Source organism: Chrysochloris asiatica, unplaced genomic scaffold (assembly GCF_000296735.1).
Source record: "Chrysochloris asiatica unplaced genomic scaffold, ChrAsi1.0 scaffold00203, whole genome shotgun sequence".
Taxonomy (NCBI): Eukaryota; Metazoa; Chordata; class Mammalia; order Afrosoricida; family Chrysochloridae; genus Chrysochloris; species Chrysochloris asiatica.
In genome coordinates, this window is record NW_006408721.1 from 3,032,835 (window position 1) to 3,053,027 (window position 20,193).

The following is a 20,193-nucleotide window of genomic DNA, read 5'->3' on the forward strand; positions in this document are numbered from 1 at the left end:
CCCCTCCCCGTTTGAGTATCCAATGAATGTCCAAGTTGCCCATCTCCGTCCACTCTGTGTGTGGAGGGGGTCTCCCTAATCTTTTGTACACAAATCTTTGCCTTGTAGATAGTCTGCTTCCCATGAAACCCCACCTAAGACAGTTAGTATGGGTGAGGTGCTAGGAAGCTAACTAAGAAAATTATATTCTGGATCTGGATCACCTGTTAGCCCGTACTGGTTGCTGCTATGCAGGTGTCATTGTTAAAGCTTTCACCATGATGAAAGGGCAGAGAATTCCCTGCCAGTGTAATCTCTCAGGAGCTTGAGAGGTTTGGTAGAAATGTTAATTATAAGGAGCATGGAATCAAATGGATTTTTCTAGGTCTCACTGACTAACTGGCAAAAGACAAAGAAAGGCTGAGGGTAATTAATCCCCAATTCCAGGTGAGGTGTGAAAGCCAGAAGACATACATTTGTTGTTGTTGTTATGTGCCGTGGAGTCGGTTCCAACTCATAGCAACCCGGTACAGGGTTTCCGAGGCTGTAAATCTTTACGGGAGCAGAAAGCCTCATCTTTCTCCCATGGAACAGCTGGTAGTTTTGAACTGCTGACCTTAAGGTTCGCAGCCCGATTTGTAATCACTACGCTACCAGAGCTTGGACTCTAGTGTCAAGAAATCAAATGACTTATTGTAATGGGCAAATCTGCTCTTTAAAGTACTGAAGAGCAAAGATGTCAGTTTGAAGACTAAGGTGCACCTGACGCAAGCCATAGTATTTTCAGTAATCTCATATGCATGTGAAAGCTGGATAGTGGATAAGGAAGATCGTAGAATTGATGCTTTTGAGTTGTAGTGTTGGAGGAGAATTTTGAAAGTGCCATGGGCCATCAAAAGAACCAATAGATCTGTGTTGGAAGAAGTGCAACCAGGGAGCTCCTTGGTGGCCAGGACGGCCAAACTTCATCTCTAATACTTCGGACATACAGTCAGGAGGGACCAATCGCTAGAGAAAGATATCATGTTTGCTAAGGTGAAGGGTCAGAGAAAAAGAGGAAGACCCCTAACAAGATGGACTGGCACAGTGGCAGCAGCAATGGCCTAAAACATAGCTGCAATTGTGAGGTTGCACAGGACTGAGCAGTGTTTCCTTCTGTTGTGCATAGGGTCACTGTGAGTCGGTACCGACTCGATGGCACATAACAACACAATTTAGAAGAATTAACCCCCATGCCCCCAAATTTTATGTATTCCCCAGATTGGCTCATGGAACAGGCACTGCTTTTAGAATTAGTAAAAAGCAACAAATGTTATTTTTAAAGAGACTCAATTTAAATATCACTGTGGACAAGAAAGGCCTTCCACAAAAGCATGGTCCTTGGAATAAATCTCTGTGTACCAAAGTTTCATGTATTTAGCTGTTGACTGAAAGGTTGGAGGCACCTCAGAAGAAAGATCTAAAATACACTTCTGAAAAATCAGTCATTGAAATCTCTTTGGAGCATAGTTCTACACTGACACACATCATCATCATGGGTCAAATCAACTCGAGAACCTTGATCCTCACCAAACACAATAATGTATTGATCAATCTGTACTCATCACTAGATGAAGAGGACAGGAATTTTGTCTTTTATCTCTATAAATTTGGTATGTGTGCAATTCCAGGGACATAGCAGGTTTCCAACAAATATGTTTTGTTTTGAATCTTAGAATAGGACAGGTGATCTCTATTATTCTGAACCCAAAAATAAAAGCCCATAGCTTATTTAAAACAAAATATTTTAAACAAACACTGCACTAGTAGATTTTAGTTTTGGTGAGCAAAATCTGTATTGTTTTAAGCTGTGGTTCAAACTCACCCAGGGACTCTGTGGAAGAAAGATCTAGTGATCAGCTCACCACAAAAATTTTTTAAAAAATCAAATCCAAAACCATGGCCATTGAGTTGATTCTATTCATACTGACCCTAAAGAACAGAATAGAACTGCCTCAGAGGGTTTCCTGGAGTCCTTGGTGTGGCATTGAAGGATAAGCACTGGACTGCTAACCACAAGACCAGTGGTTCAAATCCACCAGACGCTCCTTGGAAATACTATACAGGGTAGCTATGAGTCAGAGCCAACTTGATGGCATTTACCAACAACAACAATAAGGTTTCTAAATCTATCAATTTTTACGGAAGCAGACTTCCACGTCTTTCTCCCTCAGAGGAGCTTGTGAGCTCAAGCTTTTGGTTAGCAGTTGGGGCTTTAACCACTGTGCAACCAGGGCTCCTCCATAGATTACAGCCTAGAAAACTCAGTGGGGTTTTCTACTCTATTTGGTTCTCCTCTCTCACATGGAATTGCTATGCATTGAAAATTGACTTACTGAGAACCACAAGATTCAAACCCACCAGCTAGCTGTTCTTCGGAAACCCTATACAGGGTCACTATGAATCAGAACCTACTCAATGGCACTTAACAACAACAACAACAATAGGTATTGTTTTATACAAAACACTGCACTCCTGACAAAAAGAATAAACTTAGAGTCAAAGTATGATGAATGCTGTAATTATTCCCTGAACTAAAGTAACATAATATTAACACAAATATTTTCCTCAAAATTTAACATAGTGTCCTTCCAGACGAGTCTGAAGGCAGGCAGGTGTTTTCCCAATGCTGTTCTCCGGGGGAGTTGACAGCCCCGGTGCAGTACTTCACAGCTAGACTGTAAACAAAATGGAAATCCAACTGGCTCAGTGCACATTCAATAACAAAATACCAGAAACAAGTTTTCTCTGTTTTTCTTCAAAATGTAGTCTCTTGAATAGACTTTTATTGTGAAAGTCATCATAGTTTGAGTGCATTCCTCCCAGCTGGAAATTTGGGTCCAGTTTAACAGTTATGTAATATGTGAAGATTAGGCACAGCACAACAGAAACCTGAAAACAGACTCAACTATCTTTGTTATTGCATCTTAGCAGAAAATGTTTTGTTTAATATGTAAAGGGGATTTTAATTTGAGAACTGTATGACTATCTTGGGAAAAAATCTAGTTGAAAATTTGTCTCCAGGGTTTCCTCTGGTAATAAGCAGAGGATTCTAATTGCTATTGCCTTCCTAATCTATCTAATATTTTTGTCAGGTTGTGTTTGTGTAGAGGTGGCACATTTGTTAGGTCTGATAACTTACTTAGCTGATAGCTGAAAGAGCTGGAAGTTCAAGTCCACCTAGAGCTGCCTGGGTTGTTGTTAAGTGCCGTCGAGTCAGTTCCGACCCTGTATAGGGTTTCCGAGGAGCAGCAGGTGAGCTTGAACTGCTGACCTTGCAGTTCAAACCACTTTGCAGTCTAGCGCGCATTAACCCACAGCGCCACACCAGGACTCCAAGAGATGGCTGGGTAGAAAACCCAAAAACTAAGCCCCTGCAGTAGCCCTGGTTCCGTGACCCTATTGGGCAGAGTACAACTGCCCCCCATAGGGTTTCCAAGGCTGTAAGTCTTTTCAGAACCGCTGTTCTCCAAGGGAGCAGCTGGTGGGTTCAAACTGCACCCTCTGCGGTTAGCATCCTATCGCTTAACCATTGCATCATTAGGGCGTCTTCTGAGAAAAAAAATCTGCAATATACTTTTGAAAAATCAGTCACTGACAATCCAATGGCGCACAATTCTTCTCTGACACACATGCATTGGAATAGACTTGCCAGCCACTAGTAGGCTGGATGACTTGGCAGGGTGCCTCATACTCAGCCTATAAACACAAAAATCCCTCCTTGGGGAAGGAGTTTTCAGTTACTGGGTGGTTCTAAGTTAGGAACGCGGTGGCACCCTAACACACTCCACCCAGACACACACATTTCGCACTAAACCCAGAAGTCAGGTCCTGTTTCACACAACTCAGAGCTGCCCCCAAACCCCCCCAGAACTGCGCACCCCCCTCACACACCACACACACTACCCATATCCTGCCCAGCCCCCACCCTCCCAGAGCCTCATTTGTCCTCTGTCGTCCCCCTAACCCTCATTCCACCCCGGAGGCCCACCCCGCTCCCCTCGCCCCCGCCCCACCCCGCGGGAGCCCCTCGAGCCACCGCGCTCGTTGCCGGCCCTGTGGGCCCTGCTCACCCATTGGCCAGCGCGGCCCAAGGCGGGAAGGTGGCTAACGGCCGCGGCTGCCTCTCGAAGGGCCGGGGGAGATGGCGTCGGCGCCAAAGGCGGCTGGGCCAGAGGACTCAATCCTCACCCTCAGCCCCGGCCTGGGGACCGAGCAGGTGGTGACCACGCCTGCCGGGGTCACAGCGGCGGCGGTGACCCTGAGAAGTGGCGCGTCCCCGGTCCGGTCGGTGGTGGCCTCGCCTCGCCCTGTGAAGGGGAAGGCTGGCCGGGAGGCGGCCCGGCGGCGGCTACAGCTCCTGCCGGGATCGCAGGTGGGGGGCTCAGGTGCTGGCAAGGAGGAGGAGGAAGAGGAGCCCCTTCTCTCTGTCCCTGAGGAGGATGAAGAGGAAGCGCAGCCCTTACCCCCTATCTGCGTGTCTCCCATGAGAGGGATGTGGCGAGAGGAGAAGGTGGCGCTGTACTGCGACGAGGTGCTGCGGGGCTGTAAGGTAGGACTGTAAACGACAACAGCAACCACAAGGTTTCTGAGGGTCTTCCGCTTAGTGTGATGGCAATACAAAAGAATGAAAAAACGTGCATCTTAGAAATGTAAATTGACTCGACATTTCCAGCTTGTCCACCGCACTAGCAGTAAAGAGACCTAGACCTTGACCTTAAGGACATTCAATTTCCCATCAAAAGGAAAGCGCCTAAGAAATGAAGACACATTCCATGGGGATGTCCAAAGGTATTGAGTTCCTTCGTGCAGGACTTGATTCTAAACACAATGTGTTTCCACATGGCTTTTGAGTCAGTCGAGGGCTGCAGACCAGTTTGCTCAGTGACACACTTGTGTTCGTCTTGTTACAGTGCCTTTCAAAACAAAGATACTTCTAGTCCTGTGGACAAAAAAATGATTTTGAGGTCAGAGCTAATACAAAGTTTTTAACGATGCTCAAGTGGACAGCTTCCCAAATTCTTGAAGCTTTGCAACAAATTTTGCAGGAATGTTGCCCCACACAGAAGCACCGTTTTTCAATAGACCAAGCACTTTAAGAAAGGTCAGGAGGCCCTCAAAGATTCATTCAAAACAGATCATTTCATAAGGTTATGGTGACCATTTCTTGGGATTATAAAGAGATACTCTTGAGGACTCTGGTCGCCAAGGCTTATTAGAAAAGCATTTTAAGAAAATTGAAAACTCCCATGTTGGCTCAGGTAATGAGGGAGGTTACAAAAAGAGGGAGGTTAGCAGAAGAATGATGAAAACGGGTGAAGACAGAGGGAGGAATTAAAGGAGTTAGAGGTAAATATGTGTTATATACTCAACCCTGAAACAACAGTGTTCTGCGGGTAGATATATGGATACACAAGCTGAACAGGGATGGAAGGGAGACGGTAAGTATACCTGCAAATATATAAGGGTCTGAAAGAGGATGTTTGTACGCGGAAATTTACCTTTGCTGCAAACACACCTATGAGTGTGGTGGAACATACAACAGGCAAAATGATGGAGACTTCTTAGATATTATCAAACATCATAAAGCCTGGGAGCTCAGGATCATAGTCTCAGGAGACACCATAGTTAGCTGGCATACCATAGTCTACAAAGACAATGTTCTACATTCTGTTTTGATGAGTAGAGTCTGGGATCTTAAAAACCTATGAGAGGCTGTCTAAGGTGCATTTATCTGTCGGTCTCTCCATGTGTGAAGGAAAGAAGGGTGATGAAAATTGAAGATGCTTGGCATCAGCTAGTCCAATGGACCAATGCAGCAGGTGAACATCAGCCACCATGACTCTGAAACCAGAAGAATTAGATGGTGCCCAGCTATTCACTGTCAACTGCTTTGAAAGGGATAATATTAGAAAGTCCCAGATAGAATGAGAGAAAATGTGGAACAACACGCAAAATTATTTTAAAAAAAGATTGGGATTACTGATCAGAAAAAGACTGGAGGAACCTGAGACTGTGGCCTTTGACCACCCATCAGGTCTGGAATGGAACTCACCCTCTTGGCCCAATTTTCAGCCAAGCAGTAGATAGGTATACAGGGGAGATAACAATATTAGTAAGGTATGCTCACCATGGAACTTGTCGATCATTCCAAATCATTCAAGATCAAAAGGGCGACATTTACCTAAAGACAGTTGAGAAGGAATGGGAAGGAGAGTAGAATGGAAACAGGGACTACAGGGAGGAAATGGGATAATTCTTGTTGTGTGGAGATTACAATCATTGAGACGAAACAAAGTGTATGATTTGTTGACTGTAAAACAGATGATCGTAAACCTTTAATCAATTCACAATTAAAAGGCTTTTTTAAAAAATTAAATTAAAAATTACATTGGTGAGAAAAAAGCCAGGAAATTTGCCCCAAAGAATTTTTTTCTATCATGGCTATGCACCTAGTCATTCTTCATGCATAGCAAAGAATTTTGTAAAAATCATAGAAACCTTTATTAAACAAAAAAATCAAAATGTAAAGCTATGGTATCTCAGTATGTCTTCCAGCTAGATCTGTAAACATATGAAGGTGGTGTTTCCTTATTTCTAACCTTTCCGCAAAGAATTCTGTACTCTTTCTGCAAGTTACACCACTCGGAAGTTTGGCATAGTTGAGGGACTTAAGTAATGCTCCTTTTCAACATTCTTTGAGATTGGGGAACCAAAAAAAAAAAGTCTGAAGAGGCAAAATCAGGGCTGTAGGGTGAATGGGGTAAGGTTTCCCAAGGAAATACTCATAGGACAGCCCTTGTAACCCTCAAAAAATGAGCAGATGCATTGAAGTGATGGAAACAATTCCCAAGTGCAATTTTTCTGGCCTTTTTCTCATCCGTACAGTTTTCCATTTTCTTAACACTATAAGAAGTTAATAAGGCTTCATGGTCCTTTGAGAAAATCTACCAAGATTACCCTTTGGGATCCCAAAAATGAACTGCTATAACCTTGTGAGCTGACCTCTTTGCCCTGAATTTATACTTAAAATTCATCTTCTTCAAAATGCTCAATCCATGTAGAAGCTCAGTATCATCAGTTAGAACAAGACCAGGGGTCAACTGTGGAACAGACCATCAATTGCTCATACGCAACTTCAAGTTGAAGCTGAAGAAAATTAAAACAAGGTCATAAGAGTCCAAATACTACCCTGAATATATTCCACCAGAATTTAGAAACCATCTCAAGAAAAGATTTGACACATTGGAGTATATTTCACATGAGTTTAGAAAAGATTTGACTCATTAAACACTGGAATCCTGGTGTAGCGCTGTGGGTTAATGCACAAGACTGCAAAGCTGTTTGAACTACAAGGTCAGCAGTTCAAGCTCACCAGCAGCTCCTCAGAAACCCTATACAGGGTAGCTATGGGTCGGAACCCACTCGGCTGCACTTAACAACATTAAACACTAATGACCAATGTCATTTTAATTTTTTAATAAACTAAAATAACATCAAAGATATCATACATGAAGAAACCAAAAGTCATTAAAAAGACAGGAAATAAGGAAAAGACCAAAATATATGTCAGTTAAGACTCTGAAACATGCTCTGGAACTTAAAGGGCAGCATGGGAAGACAGAGTAAAGTATTATAATGAAATGTCCTAAGATTGGGAGTTCGAAAACCAAAAGGTAAGAGACATGCTTGACATTTCTCCATCTGAAAGAACTGAAGAAAAAAAAATCAAGCCTTAAATTGCAATATGAACAGAGTTTGTGGGTAAAATATTGAATAACACAGGTAGCAACAAAAGAAGATGGAAGGAATACAATCATGGAAACGTACTAAAAAGACTTAATCGCCATTCACAATTTCAATAGGTAGTATATGATCAAAAGCCAGTAGTATTGAAGGAAGAGCTTCAAGATGCACTGAAAGTATAGGTGAAAATCAAGGCTCCAGGAATTGGGATGTCTCAACAAACGAATGTAGCACTGGAGGTGCTCATTCTTTTATGCCAGATTTGGAAGACAGCTAACTGGCCAGTTGACTAGAAAAAAATCCATGTTTGTGCCCATGCCAAAGAAAGGTGCCTCAACAGAATGCACTATATTATTGAACAATGTTGTTAATACCACATGCAAGAAAAATTTTGCTGAGGATAATTCATTGCAGCAGTATGTTGATAGTGAGCTCCCAGAAACTCAATCTGGATTCAGAAGATGATATGGAATGAGGGGTATCATTGCTGATATCAGATGGGTCTTTATCAGAAGTAAAGAATACCAGAATGACTACCTGTGTTTCATTGACTATGCAAAGGCATTGGATTGTGTGGATCATAACTAGTTATCAATAACATTGGAAAAAATGGAAGTTCCAGAATACTTAATTGTACTCATATAGAATCTATACATAGACCAAGAGGCAGTGATTCAAAGAAAGCAAGATAATACTTTCTTACTTGAAATCAGGTAAGTGTGCTTCCTTTCAGCATACTTATTTCATCTGTAAAATGAGCAGATAATCTGAGATGCTAGATGAAATGAAGAATGAAGCAGCATCAGGATTGGAATACTCATTAATAACCTATGATATGCAGATGACACAACCTTGTAGCTGAAAGCAAAAAGGACTTGAATCACTTACTGATGAAGATCAAAGACTGAAGTCTTTAATATGGATGTATACCTCAAAAAAAGGAAAACAATTCCTCATAACTGGACCAATAAAGCAACATTACTATAAACAGAAAAATGTCAAAGTTTTCAAGGGTTTAATTTTACTCAGATTCACAATCAACACCCAGGGAAGATCTCTTTAAAGTGTTAGAAAGCCAAGATGTTACTTTGAAGACTAAAGTGTACCTGACCCAAACCATGGTATTTACAATTGCCTCATACATGGGAAAGCTAACAATGAATAAGGAAGGCAGAAGAAGAATTGATCCTTTTGAGGGTGTTGAATTAGGGTGTTGGGGAAGAATATTGAATACTTGGACTGCCAGAAGAATGAACAAATCTGTCTTATAAGAGGTGCAGCCAGAGTCCTCCTTAGAAGCAGCTATGGCAAGACTTTGTCTCATATACTTTGGACATGTTTATCAGAAGGAGTATGCTTGGTAAAGTGGAGGGTCAGTGAAAAAGAGGAAGATCGTCAACAAAATGGATTGACACTGTGGCTGCAACAATGACTTCAAACATGGGAAAGGATTGTGAGGATGACACAAGCAGTGTTTCATTGTGTTGGACATAGGGTTGCTATGAGTGGGAATCCAGTCCACAACACCTAACAACAACGACTGTGAGAACTTGTCTACGATCATCCACTGTTCACAGAGACATATGTGAGCACATTTGTTTGGAATGAACCTGTACACGTATAAACTAGAACCTGACTAGCAATGCTTTTATACTTAGCATCATACATTTGAGAAGATAAATAAAAAAAGTATTGCTATATTGTTTCCTTACCCTCATATATTTGAGGAGCCCTGATAGCATAGTGGGTTATGAGTTGAGCCACTAACCACAAGCTCAGCAGTTCAAATCTACCAGCCACCCCTTGGGAGAAAGAGGAGGCTTCCTGCTCCCATAAAGATATACATCCTCAGAAACCCTAGACAGGGTTGCTATGAATCCAAATAGACTCAATGGCACACAACCACCACTACCACCATCCACTTGAGATTGAGGGTTAGAGAAGACCACCTCTGTGAAAGGCAATTGAAAAACTTCTATAGAGTTATTGTGTCTTTACTAAAATGGTCTAATGACTGAGTTTCATAATAGCTCAGATTACCATTCTTGAGGTAACTGAAATTAAATTTTTAAATGAATGGAATGCTATTTTACGTGTTATGTACTGAAAATGTTTTAAATTGTTCATTACATTTTTAAAATCCAGAAAAAAATAATTAGTAGGTTTTTAACTATAGTATTTACTACATTTTTTATAAGAAGCTCTGGTAGTGTAGTGGTTATGAGTCAGAGCTGATAACCTCAAGGTCAAAAGTTCAAAAGTACCAGCCATTCCACAGAAGAAAGCTGAGGCTTTCTGCTCTTGTAAAGATTTAAAGCCTCAGAATCCCTATGCAGGTTCACTATGAGTTGGAACTGACTCCACAGCACACCACCACCACCACCACATTTTTGATAATACAGTCAGCCCTCTATATTTACAGGTTCCACATCCTTGGATTCAACCAACTGCAAATTAAAAACATTGGGGTAGGGAGCAATTAAGTGGTCACAGCAATCCCTAAAAGGCTGAGAGAATATAATGTGTTATTTATACAGCATTAACACTGTGTTAGATATTGTAAGTAATGCAGAGATGACTTAAAGTGAGAGAGAAAATATATGTAGATTATATGCAAATACTATGCCATTTTATATGGGGTCCTGGTGTGGCGCTGTAGGATGAGCACTGGAGTGCTAACTGCAAAGATTAGCAGTTCAAATTCACCAGCTGCTCCTCAGAAACCCTACATAGAGTCACTATGAGTCAGAATTGACTCAATGCCAATTAGCAACAACAGAAACATTCCATATTATATAAGAGACTTGTGCTTATTTAAGTATCTGTTGGGTCCTGGAACCAATCCCTTGAAATACCAAGAGACACCTGTAAGTAATTATAGCTCTTTCTGCTCAGTGGATTAATAAAACATACTATTTGAAGACATAAATAATATGTAAATTACTCTATTGAGTGAATAGATCTCTTGTTCAGTTTAATTTTGTAATACTTTTGATATTTTCCTTTTTCTGTTAAAATTTTCCAGGGTTTTGGTTATTTAAGGCTATATTGGTTTCATATTTAAATATAAATCAGTAAAGGCATTTTGTTACAAATATGTATTTAGGTATGTTTCTTCCTTTGCTTGCTAGGCAGAAGATGCTGATGAAGCTATGAGTAAATACCTATCAGAAAAATTAAAGTTGAAAGATAAATGGCTTGGAGTCTGGAAAACTAATCCTGAATTATTCTTTGTGAAATATGAAGAAACTTCTATACCTTTTGTTGGCATACTAGTTGAGGTAAATTATTTTTGATCTTTGTTCTTTGAATTAAAGTATCTGGTCTTTTTAAATATGGGGTCTTTTTTAATACTATAAATCTATAAATACTATACTATATTTTTAATACTACAAATATAAAATTATATTTAATATCTGGTCTTTTTTAATACTAAAAGATATTACCTTATTAAGCTTGTGGCATACTTCTATTTTAAATTTCTAAGCAAATTAATAAAAAGAAAGTAAAGGAACCCCCTTCTAAGACTAAGACTCAATGGAAATACATGCTGTGATTGGTGACCACACGCATCACCGATAGGAGGAAGTGGGGTCAAAGCAGCAATGAAGTGGCAAGCTAAGCCTTACAATGTTCAATGGGCTTCTGTGGACCCAGTTGGGGACCTGGTTGGCAAGCAATGTGAGGAGACCTGGGGACTCTTGGGCCCAGAGTCAGTGGCGTGGCCACAGAGGACTCAAGTGGATAGTGGAGCTACCAGCTGATGGGAAGAGAGGGCATGTGCACAAGAATGTCCACACTTGCAGATGGTACCCACGTGACCTGGACCGGATGACTGGATGATCAGAGCTCAACCAGGAGAAGAAAGACGAGGAAAAAAAAGAGTGAGCTGATACAATCTGATGAACTTGACCTATACCTATGGATGCAGTGGCTCAAAAGAAAGAACAAATCCTTACAGCAAGAAACATTCCCACCCCCTCCACACACAGAGTAGACAGAAATGGGCAACTTGGACATTGGATACCCAAATGGGGACGGGAGGGGGGCGGGGACTACAAAGGCAAGAAGTGACTGGCTTACAAGCTTTCAAGAGGGAACCTAGAGCTAGGGGGCATGAAGGAAGGCAGAATCTCCAGTGAGTACTATCCAATCTGTCTAGGCGGAGCTGATGAAATGAAATACAGATGAGTAACTCGTGATACTGTAGTGAATAATGATTATCAGGACTGATTATGAGGGTTGGAAATGCAAAGGTAGACATTTTGTAGCAAGGAAGGGAGTGTGTAATTCTCCAGTCTAGGAGCGGAGGTCTCTAGGACCATCAACGGAGAATAGCCGAGAGCGGGACCCTACCCAGAGAAGCAGAGATGCCTGAGATAGAGACAGAGACGATGATGTGGAGTGATGCAGCAGCTGGGGACTTTGGATCCAGAGAGGGAGAGGGACTGTGGGTCGAAGACTAGGGGGTGGAGGGGGGAGTATAGGGGGCGGGTTTCTAGGATATACCCTTTGGTCAGTTGATGATGCATGGAGGGGATTGGAACCATGGCAATGAAATGATATATGATGGAATGAATGTAAAACTAAAGTTCTCTCATGTAAATAAATTATCATATAATTCTCAAGAAAACATTTTTAAAAAGAAAGTAAAGGGGCATATTATCATGTAATAGAGGTGTCGCGCCCCCACTGCCATCGAGTCAGTTCTGACTCATAGTAACCCCATGTAGGGTTTCTGGGGCTGTAAATCTTTACAGAATGCTCCTCTTTCTCCCAAGGAGCAGCTGATGCTCTCCAGCTGCTGACCTTGTGGTAACCCATTACGCCACCAGGACCCAGGAGTATCAGACAACATTTATTAGTCGAGTTTCAGTTGCTGAAATAACTTAAAAATAACAAAAGTATATTTCTTTAAAAATTAATAATTTAGCCCTTATCAAATTTTGGCCACTTCGCTTCCATTTTTATTTATCTGAATTATGAAGTTTCACTGATTTAGATTAGAAAACAAAAAGAAAGTTATTTAAAAAAAAAAAATGTTTTTCTTTGGAAACTACCCTTTTAGTATAATGCATCAACTTGTAAGCTTTCATTTAATATGATTTTGCTTTTTTTACCTGTAGGTTAAATATTGTAGCATATAACGTCATGAATCTGAATAAGGGTCAGTTATACTTGTACAAAATTAATGTTTATAATTACAAGCTGTAACTGCTACTTCAGGTAGTTATTTCAAAGCTGTCATTTTGGTTACATGAAAAACTTGTGTTTAGAACTCATTACATTACATAACAAAAACAAATAAAAATATATGTTCTATGGAGAAATATCACCACCTGTCTATCAGTTTGTTGTGCTATGGGGGCTTTTTGTTACTATGATGCTGGAAACTGTACTACTAGTATTACAAATACCAGCAGGATCACCCATGGTGGATAGGTTTCAGTGGAGCTTCCAGACTAAGACAGCCTATGAAGAAAGACCTCGTGATCTACTTCTGAAAATTAGCCAATGAAAACGCTGCAGATCATGACAGACTATTGTCCAGTTGGACTCAAGCATACCAGTGATCATGAGAATGTATTTGGGGTCGCCATGAGTCAGAACAAACTCAATCAATGGCAGCTCACAACAACAATGGGAAAAGTAAATTGGTGGCATCTTTACAGGTACAGAATAGCATATTTTCAATTATAGAGAATACAAAGGAATATAAGAGTTTGGGTATTAATTGATTTTTTTCAATAATGCTCTATTTTTAGTTTCCTTGACGTTTGCTCATAACTTTTACCTGAAATTTACATAACTTCTCTGGACAGTTTTCATCTGGATAAAATAAGAAGAGGTGGGCCTTTTATTTTATCCAGATGAAATAAGTGGTTTTAACTTTCTGTTTCTTTTTTCTTTTCTTTTCTTTTAGTAGCATACATTTTGTGGGGTTGTTTTTTTTCAATCAAGTTGTATGTGGAAACAGAACATGTCTGACTGAAATGAGGGCTGATATACTAGAATTGGAGTCCTGGTGTGGTGTTGTAGGATAAGCACTGGACTGCTAATCACAAGGCTGGTGATTCAAACCTATCAACTACTCCTCAGAAACCCTCTAAAGGGTCGCTATGTATCAGAACTGACTTGATGGCTCTTTTCCCTCACCACCTCGGTAGCCTCCTCCACTCCATAAAACCTTTGTAGATCCTAATGTTCCATGGAAACTCGATGTGTTTGGCTGTCTAAAAATTCATTATGTATTCAAACATGTCCGTTTTGTCTTTTCAAAGAGATATCCTTTGCATCCTTCTGTTCTGCATCCTGGATTGTTGGTCTCTAGACCAACTGGATAGCTGACCTCTTAGAATCTCCCTCCCTCATCATTCTAAGAGCTCTTTTTTAGCATATTTCTCAGATGTCTTCTTTTTTTCTTGGTTTATTCTCTTGTTTTGGCCAAGGATTTATCCAGTAGCTTCATGGATAGGACACAAAGCTGATTCCAACTCATAGCGACCCTCTTGTGGGACAGAGTAGAACTATTCCATAGGGTTTCTGGGGTTACAAATCTTTATGGAAGCACACTGTCTGTCTCATCTTTCTCCTGCGGAGTGGCTGGTGGGCTCAAGCTGCCGACTTTTCAGTTCACAGTCAAACTCTTAACCCACAGCATCACCAGGATTCCTTTTAACACAGCATATGAACCCAAATTAATATTTTTCTTAGACCTTTTAAGAACTATTTTCAAAGTAGGAACTGCATATAATACCTTGTTGTTAACTGCCGTTGAGTTGGTTCCAACTCATAGCAATCCTTTATAGGGTTTCCAAGGAGCAGCTGATGGGTTTGAACCTTGTGGTTCATAGTCCAGTGCGGATCCTACAGTGTCACACCAGGAGTGCATAGAATACCTATCATAAATAAAATGCAACTTATTATTAGCCACATTTGCTCATTTCATTACTTCTTATAGATTCCTCATTGGTGAAAATAAGACAGGTGACATTCACCAGACCTAGAGGTGCTGATCCTGATAGAACTTTGTGTGTGCGGCAGATGTGACTCAGTTACCATCAAATAAGTATTTTAGCGGGACACTAAGGCATTAAATAAATCTATTCATATTCTCAAAAATGCAACTGCTTATGGAGGAATTGCCTTTAAAACACTCAATGCATTATTTCCTCATTAATTTTTGCCTAAGAATGGAAAAGTAAAAAAGAAGCAGGAACTTCACTTCCAGGAAAACAGAGTAGACATACTATTCCGTAATCTCTTTGCTGTGTATAACTGAAAAATTGTATGTACAATAAACATAAAAAGACTGAAAAGCAGAAGGTAGATCAACCAGGAACCTTGTGACCCAAGGAATGAGATGGTAGTGAGTTTTCAGTCTTTTTTTCTTGCTTCATGTATCCTAAATTGGGTACTGGAGGAGCTGGCAATGCAGAAACACTAACAAGTACATACAAAAAAAGAAGAATCCAAAAGAAATCAGTTTTCTGTAGTCAAAAGACCAAGAAATGGTCAGCCACACACCACAGGAAAAACTGCATTCCTCCCTCGCCCTCCATAGGCAAAGGCCAAGTGAAGAACCTAGACTTTTACCCTTAACAAACTGTGACTCTATTGCCAGGGTGATGTCAGAAAACACCAAGTAGGAAGACTGATGGGGGAGCTGGATGGTAATAGGATCATGTCATTTCTCACCTCCTGTGGTGTCAAAATAGATTAAATGGGGAGCCTGGACTCTATCACCCTATCCAGTCACTTGGCATAAAGGAAAAACCCTTGTATAGGGTGGTGTCAGAAGAGATCTAATGAAAAGTTATTTAACCCCCACAGTGTCAGCAGAAGCCTAGTGGGGAGCCTAAACCAGCAGGACCTCTTCTCCCTACAAGGTGTCAACAGAGACAGAGTGGAGAATCTGGATATCCATCCCATCTGGCAGTAACGAGGTAGTACCACAGCCACCCTTTTCTGCGTCAGAGTCAGAGTAAAGCTCTGTGTCAGTGTCAGAGTAAAGCTGCTAATAAAGCACAAGATTTAAATTAAATAAGATCCATAATCTCATAACATACTGTTCAAAATGCTCAGTTATCAACCGAAAATCACTTGTCATTCCAAGAATCAAGAAAATCTATACTTGAATCAGATAAGATAATTAATCGACATCAACACCAAGACTACAGAGATAGCAAAGAAATAGAAAGTCTTCACAAACAAAGGAGCTCTGGTAGCGTAGTGGTTACAAATCGGGCTGTGAACCGCAAGCAAGGTCAGCAGTTCGAAACTACCAACTGTTCCACAGGAGAAAGATGAGGCTTTCTGCTCCCGTAAAGATTTACAGCCTGGGAAACCCTGTACAGGGTCTCTATGAGTCGGAACCAACTCCTCAGCACATAACAACAACAACAACACAAACAAATAGAAGATATAAAGAACCAAATGGAAATTTTAGAATTAAAAAATATATAATAACCCAAACAAAAATCTCAGTGGATAAACTCAACAGAATGAAGAGGACCGAGAAAAGAATTAGTGAACATGAAGATATAAAATAGAAAGTTTTCAATCTGAATATCAAAGAGAAAATACACTGGAGGGTAAAAACTAGCATTGCCTCAGGGATACGTTGGACTATAACAAATGATCTAGGAGTATTTGTGTCTCCAAAGACTCAGGAAAGGATGGGCCTGAAAAAGTGTTCAAAGAAATAAATTTGACAAAAGATATAATCTACCTATAGATTCAAGCAGTTTGTGGTGCATTCCAAACAGAAAAAAAAAACAAAACAAAGATATCCATACCAAGTCACTTAAAAGTCAAATTTCTGAAACTCAAGACAAAGAAAAATCTTGAAAACAGCTGGAGAAAAACAACACATTAGAAAGGTACAGAATGATAGTAATCAGAAACCATGGAGTAAAAGAAGGAAGTGATATTTTTCAGGCGCTGAAAGAAAGGAACTGTCAACCAAGAATTTTTTGTCCAGTGAAAACATCCTTCAAGAAATTCTCCAATGCAGGAAAAATGATAATATTTGTCACCAATAGACCTACCCTAAAAGAATGGCTAAAGGGATTTTTCTAAGCAGGAAGAAAATGATAAAGAATCTTGGCATATCAGGAAGGAAAAACAATACAAAGAAAAAGTATGATAGATAAATAAAACTGACTTCTTGAGTTTACTAAATTTTTGTTTTTGTAAAAACATTGCATGGGACAAATTTGTTGAAAAATACATTGTTAAAATCTTTAAAAAACAAAGATGTCATTTCGATGACTAATGTGCACTTGACCCATGCCATGATATTTTCAATCGCCCCATATGCATGCAAAAGCAGGAGAATGAAAGAAGACCAAAGAAGAACTGATGCATTTGAATTTGATGGTGATGTTGAATATTGAATATATGATGAACTGCCAAGAGAAAGAAAGAAAAGACCAAAATGGGTATCAGAAGAGACTGAAACTTGCTCTTGAATGTAGAGTAGCTAAAGTGAAGAGAAGTAATGATGAAGTAGAGGAGCTGAATAGAAGACTTCAAAGGATGGTTAAAGAAGACAAAAGTAAAATATTACAATGAAATGTGAAAAAAAACGTGGAGTTAGAAAACCAAAAAGGCAAAATTACAGGTCAGCGAACGAGAGGAAGACCTTCAAGAAGATTGACTGACAAAAAGACTATAATAATGGGATCATACATACCATCTATTGTGAGACTAGCACAGGACCAGCCAATGTTTCTTTTTGTTTTACATAGGGTCACTAGGAGTCATGAAGATAGAACACAACATTTGCCAATTCAATGTTTTTTAGGTGTGCAATTTAGTGCTGTGAATTGCATTAATCATATGGTGTAACCACGCCAATAATTGTTGCCAAGTTTTCCACAAAAACTTGCTGCTTCCTCTAAATTATGTTTGACATTTGAAGCCAAAATTATGATGACAGTGTCTAATGTGGCATCCATGTACATAGGGAAAATATTTACTATAAATATTTAAGTGGTAAAGAGGGACAAAAAGGGAAAAAATGACTTACACTGGTAAACTGTTGACACCAGTACACTGATAAGTTATATATGTATAATACAATACCTCAAACAACTTATTGAAAAAATTAGACAAAGTGAAACACTGATTGGAATACCTAAAATGGGGCTAGAACTTACCCAGTAAAGGAGGCTTCTTGTGGAGCCTTTGCATTGCATAAGACCATGGGTGGAATCCGGATCCCCATCCAGAATCTTCTGAGGTGGGAAATTTCCACTTGAAAGGACAAGCAGACCAGCCTGGAGCAGCTAGAAGAACAAAAGATACTTCTTGAAAGAAAGACCAGCAGGAAAAATAAAAAACAGTAACAGCAGTCTGATTGACTACTACAAGAACAAGTAAGTTGTTCGCCCTGGAGCCATCAAGGCAAGCAGTCGGGTCCCCTCAGGGCAAACTCCCTTCCAAGACTGAGAGTCAAGTGGAATACATGAGCAGGCATGTGGTCTTTCTGGTGACCACATTGGTCTACGGAAAAACAGCAATGAAGTTGTGAGCTAAGTCTGACCATGTTCAACAGACTCCTGTCAACCTGGGTTGAGACTTGGTTAGCCAGCATATGGCAAGACCTGGAGACTCCTGGGCCCAGAAACAGGACATGGCCACAGAGTACTAGAGCAGTAAGTGAAGCGTCCATCTGATAAGAAGTGAGAGGAAATGCACAAGAACACCCACACTTGCAGATAGTACCCACTTGATCTGGCTTCAATGGCTGGATGATCAGAACTCAACTACAGGAAGAAAGAAGAGGAAAAAAAAGAGTAATCCACTATAATTTGGTGAACTTGACCTATGCCTGTGGATGCAGCAGGGCAAAGGAGGAAACAAATCTTTATAGTAAGGATTATTCCTACCCCCTTGGTACACAGGATCGACAAGGATGGGCAACTTAGACATTGGCTACCCCAAATGGGAAAGCTACAAAGGCAAGAAGTGACTGGCTTACAAGCTTTCAATAGGAAACCTTGTTCCAGAGGGTATGGAGAAAGGTAGAATCTCCACTGAGTGGTTTCCAACCTGTCTGGACAGGGCTAGTGATGTCAGATGGAGGCAGAGATGATGACATGGAGAGATGGAGCAGCTGGGAAATCTAGACTCAGGGAGGGAGGGGAGCTGTGTGCTGACGGCCAGGGAGCAGGTATGCAGGGTGTATGCTTTGGTTGTTTGATGATGCATGTAGGGGATTGTAATAATTGCAATGAAATGAAATACGATAGGATGAATGTAAAGATAATGTTCTCCCATGTAAACTATCACATAATTCACAATAAAGACTTTAAAAAAACAACAACTGATAAATCAAAAGGAAATTCTAAAAAAAAAAACAGATCCAACTCCATACGAATAGAGCTGCGAACCGCCAGGTCAGCAGTTCGAAACTACCAGCTGTTCCGCAGGAGAAAGAGGAGGTTTTCTGCTCCCGTAAAGATTTACAGCCTCGGAAACCCTGTACAGGGTGGCTATGAGTCGGAACTGACTCCACGGCACACAACAACAACAACTCCATTCAGCTGAGTGATTGCTTCCCCTCCACCCAGGGAAAGATTGCACATTCAAATCTAGAAAAGATAAACGAAAAGGTTTTGACTGGGGAGGCATAGTTAAGGGAGGGACTATCACACAGACAAAAAAGGAATTAAGTGAATAGTGGTGGTTGTTAAGTGCCATCGAGTCGGCTCTGATTCATAGTGACCGTTTATAGGGTTTTCGAGGAGCAGCTGGTGGGTTTGAACTACCAACATTGTGGTTCACAGTTCAGTGCTGATCCTACAGCGCCACACCAGGGCCCACACCAGGACTCAAATGTTGAGATCTTCTGCCATTCAACTTCTAGTACACAGTCAGCGAGGCATATTCCTCCAGGCACGAGATGTGGAAGAGCTTTCTCTGACAGGCTGAAAAAAAAAAAAAAAAAAAGATTTAAAGATAGAACCTTCACATAGAAAAACTTTGAAAGGTCATTATACCTTCCAAGTGAAGACCATAGTGAAGTTGTTCCACCCATAAATACAGACCTTGAAACAACTATTTAGTGTTCTGCTCTTTAAAAAAAAACACGCTGCCTTTGAACCCCGCTGCACCTGCCCGTGGCACCGAAGGTTAAGCTGCAGTGCCAGAGCGAGAGCTCGCGCATAACTGGGGCCATCAAGCCCCTGCTGGCGGCCCTTTTAACCGTGAGCGATACCCAAGAACACCAGACATTGGAGGAATTAAACAGTGAGGAAAAAAAACACATTTGAAAGAAACACAAATAGTGTGAAGGGGAAGGAAAAACAACAATGAAAAATATGTATATATTTTTATAGTCATTTTATATATAGTAAATATGTTGTTGTTAGGTGCCATTGAGTAGGTACCGACCCATAGTGACCTTATGCACAGCAGAAC

General features: G+C 40.6%; 1 protein-coding gene across 1 annotated transcript in view; it reads left to right on the forward strand.

Moving 5' to 3' along the window:
* Positions 1-4,162: 4,162 nt before the first annotated feature.
* SHCBP1L (SHC SH2-domain binding protein 1-like) overlaps positions 4,163-20,193 on the forward strand; it is a 63,811-nt gene continuing 47,780 nt past the window's right edge. Inside the window, exons 1-2 of the mRNA XM_006872556.1 lie at positions 4,163-4,570; positions 10,896-11,045. Of these exons, the coding sequence (XP_006872618.1) occupies positions 4,163-4,570; positions 10,896-11,045 (558 nt within the window). The remainder of the gene's footprint in view (positions 4,571-10,895; positions 11,046-20,193) is intronic.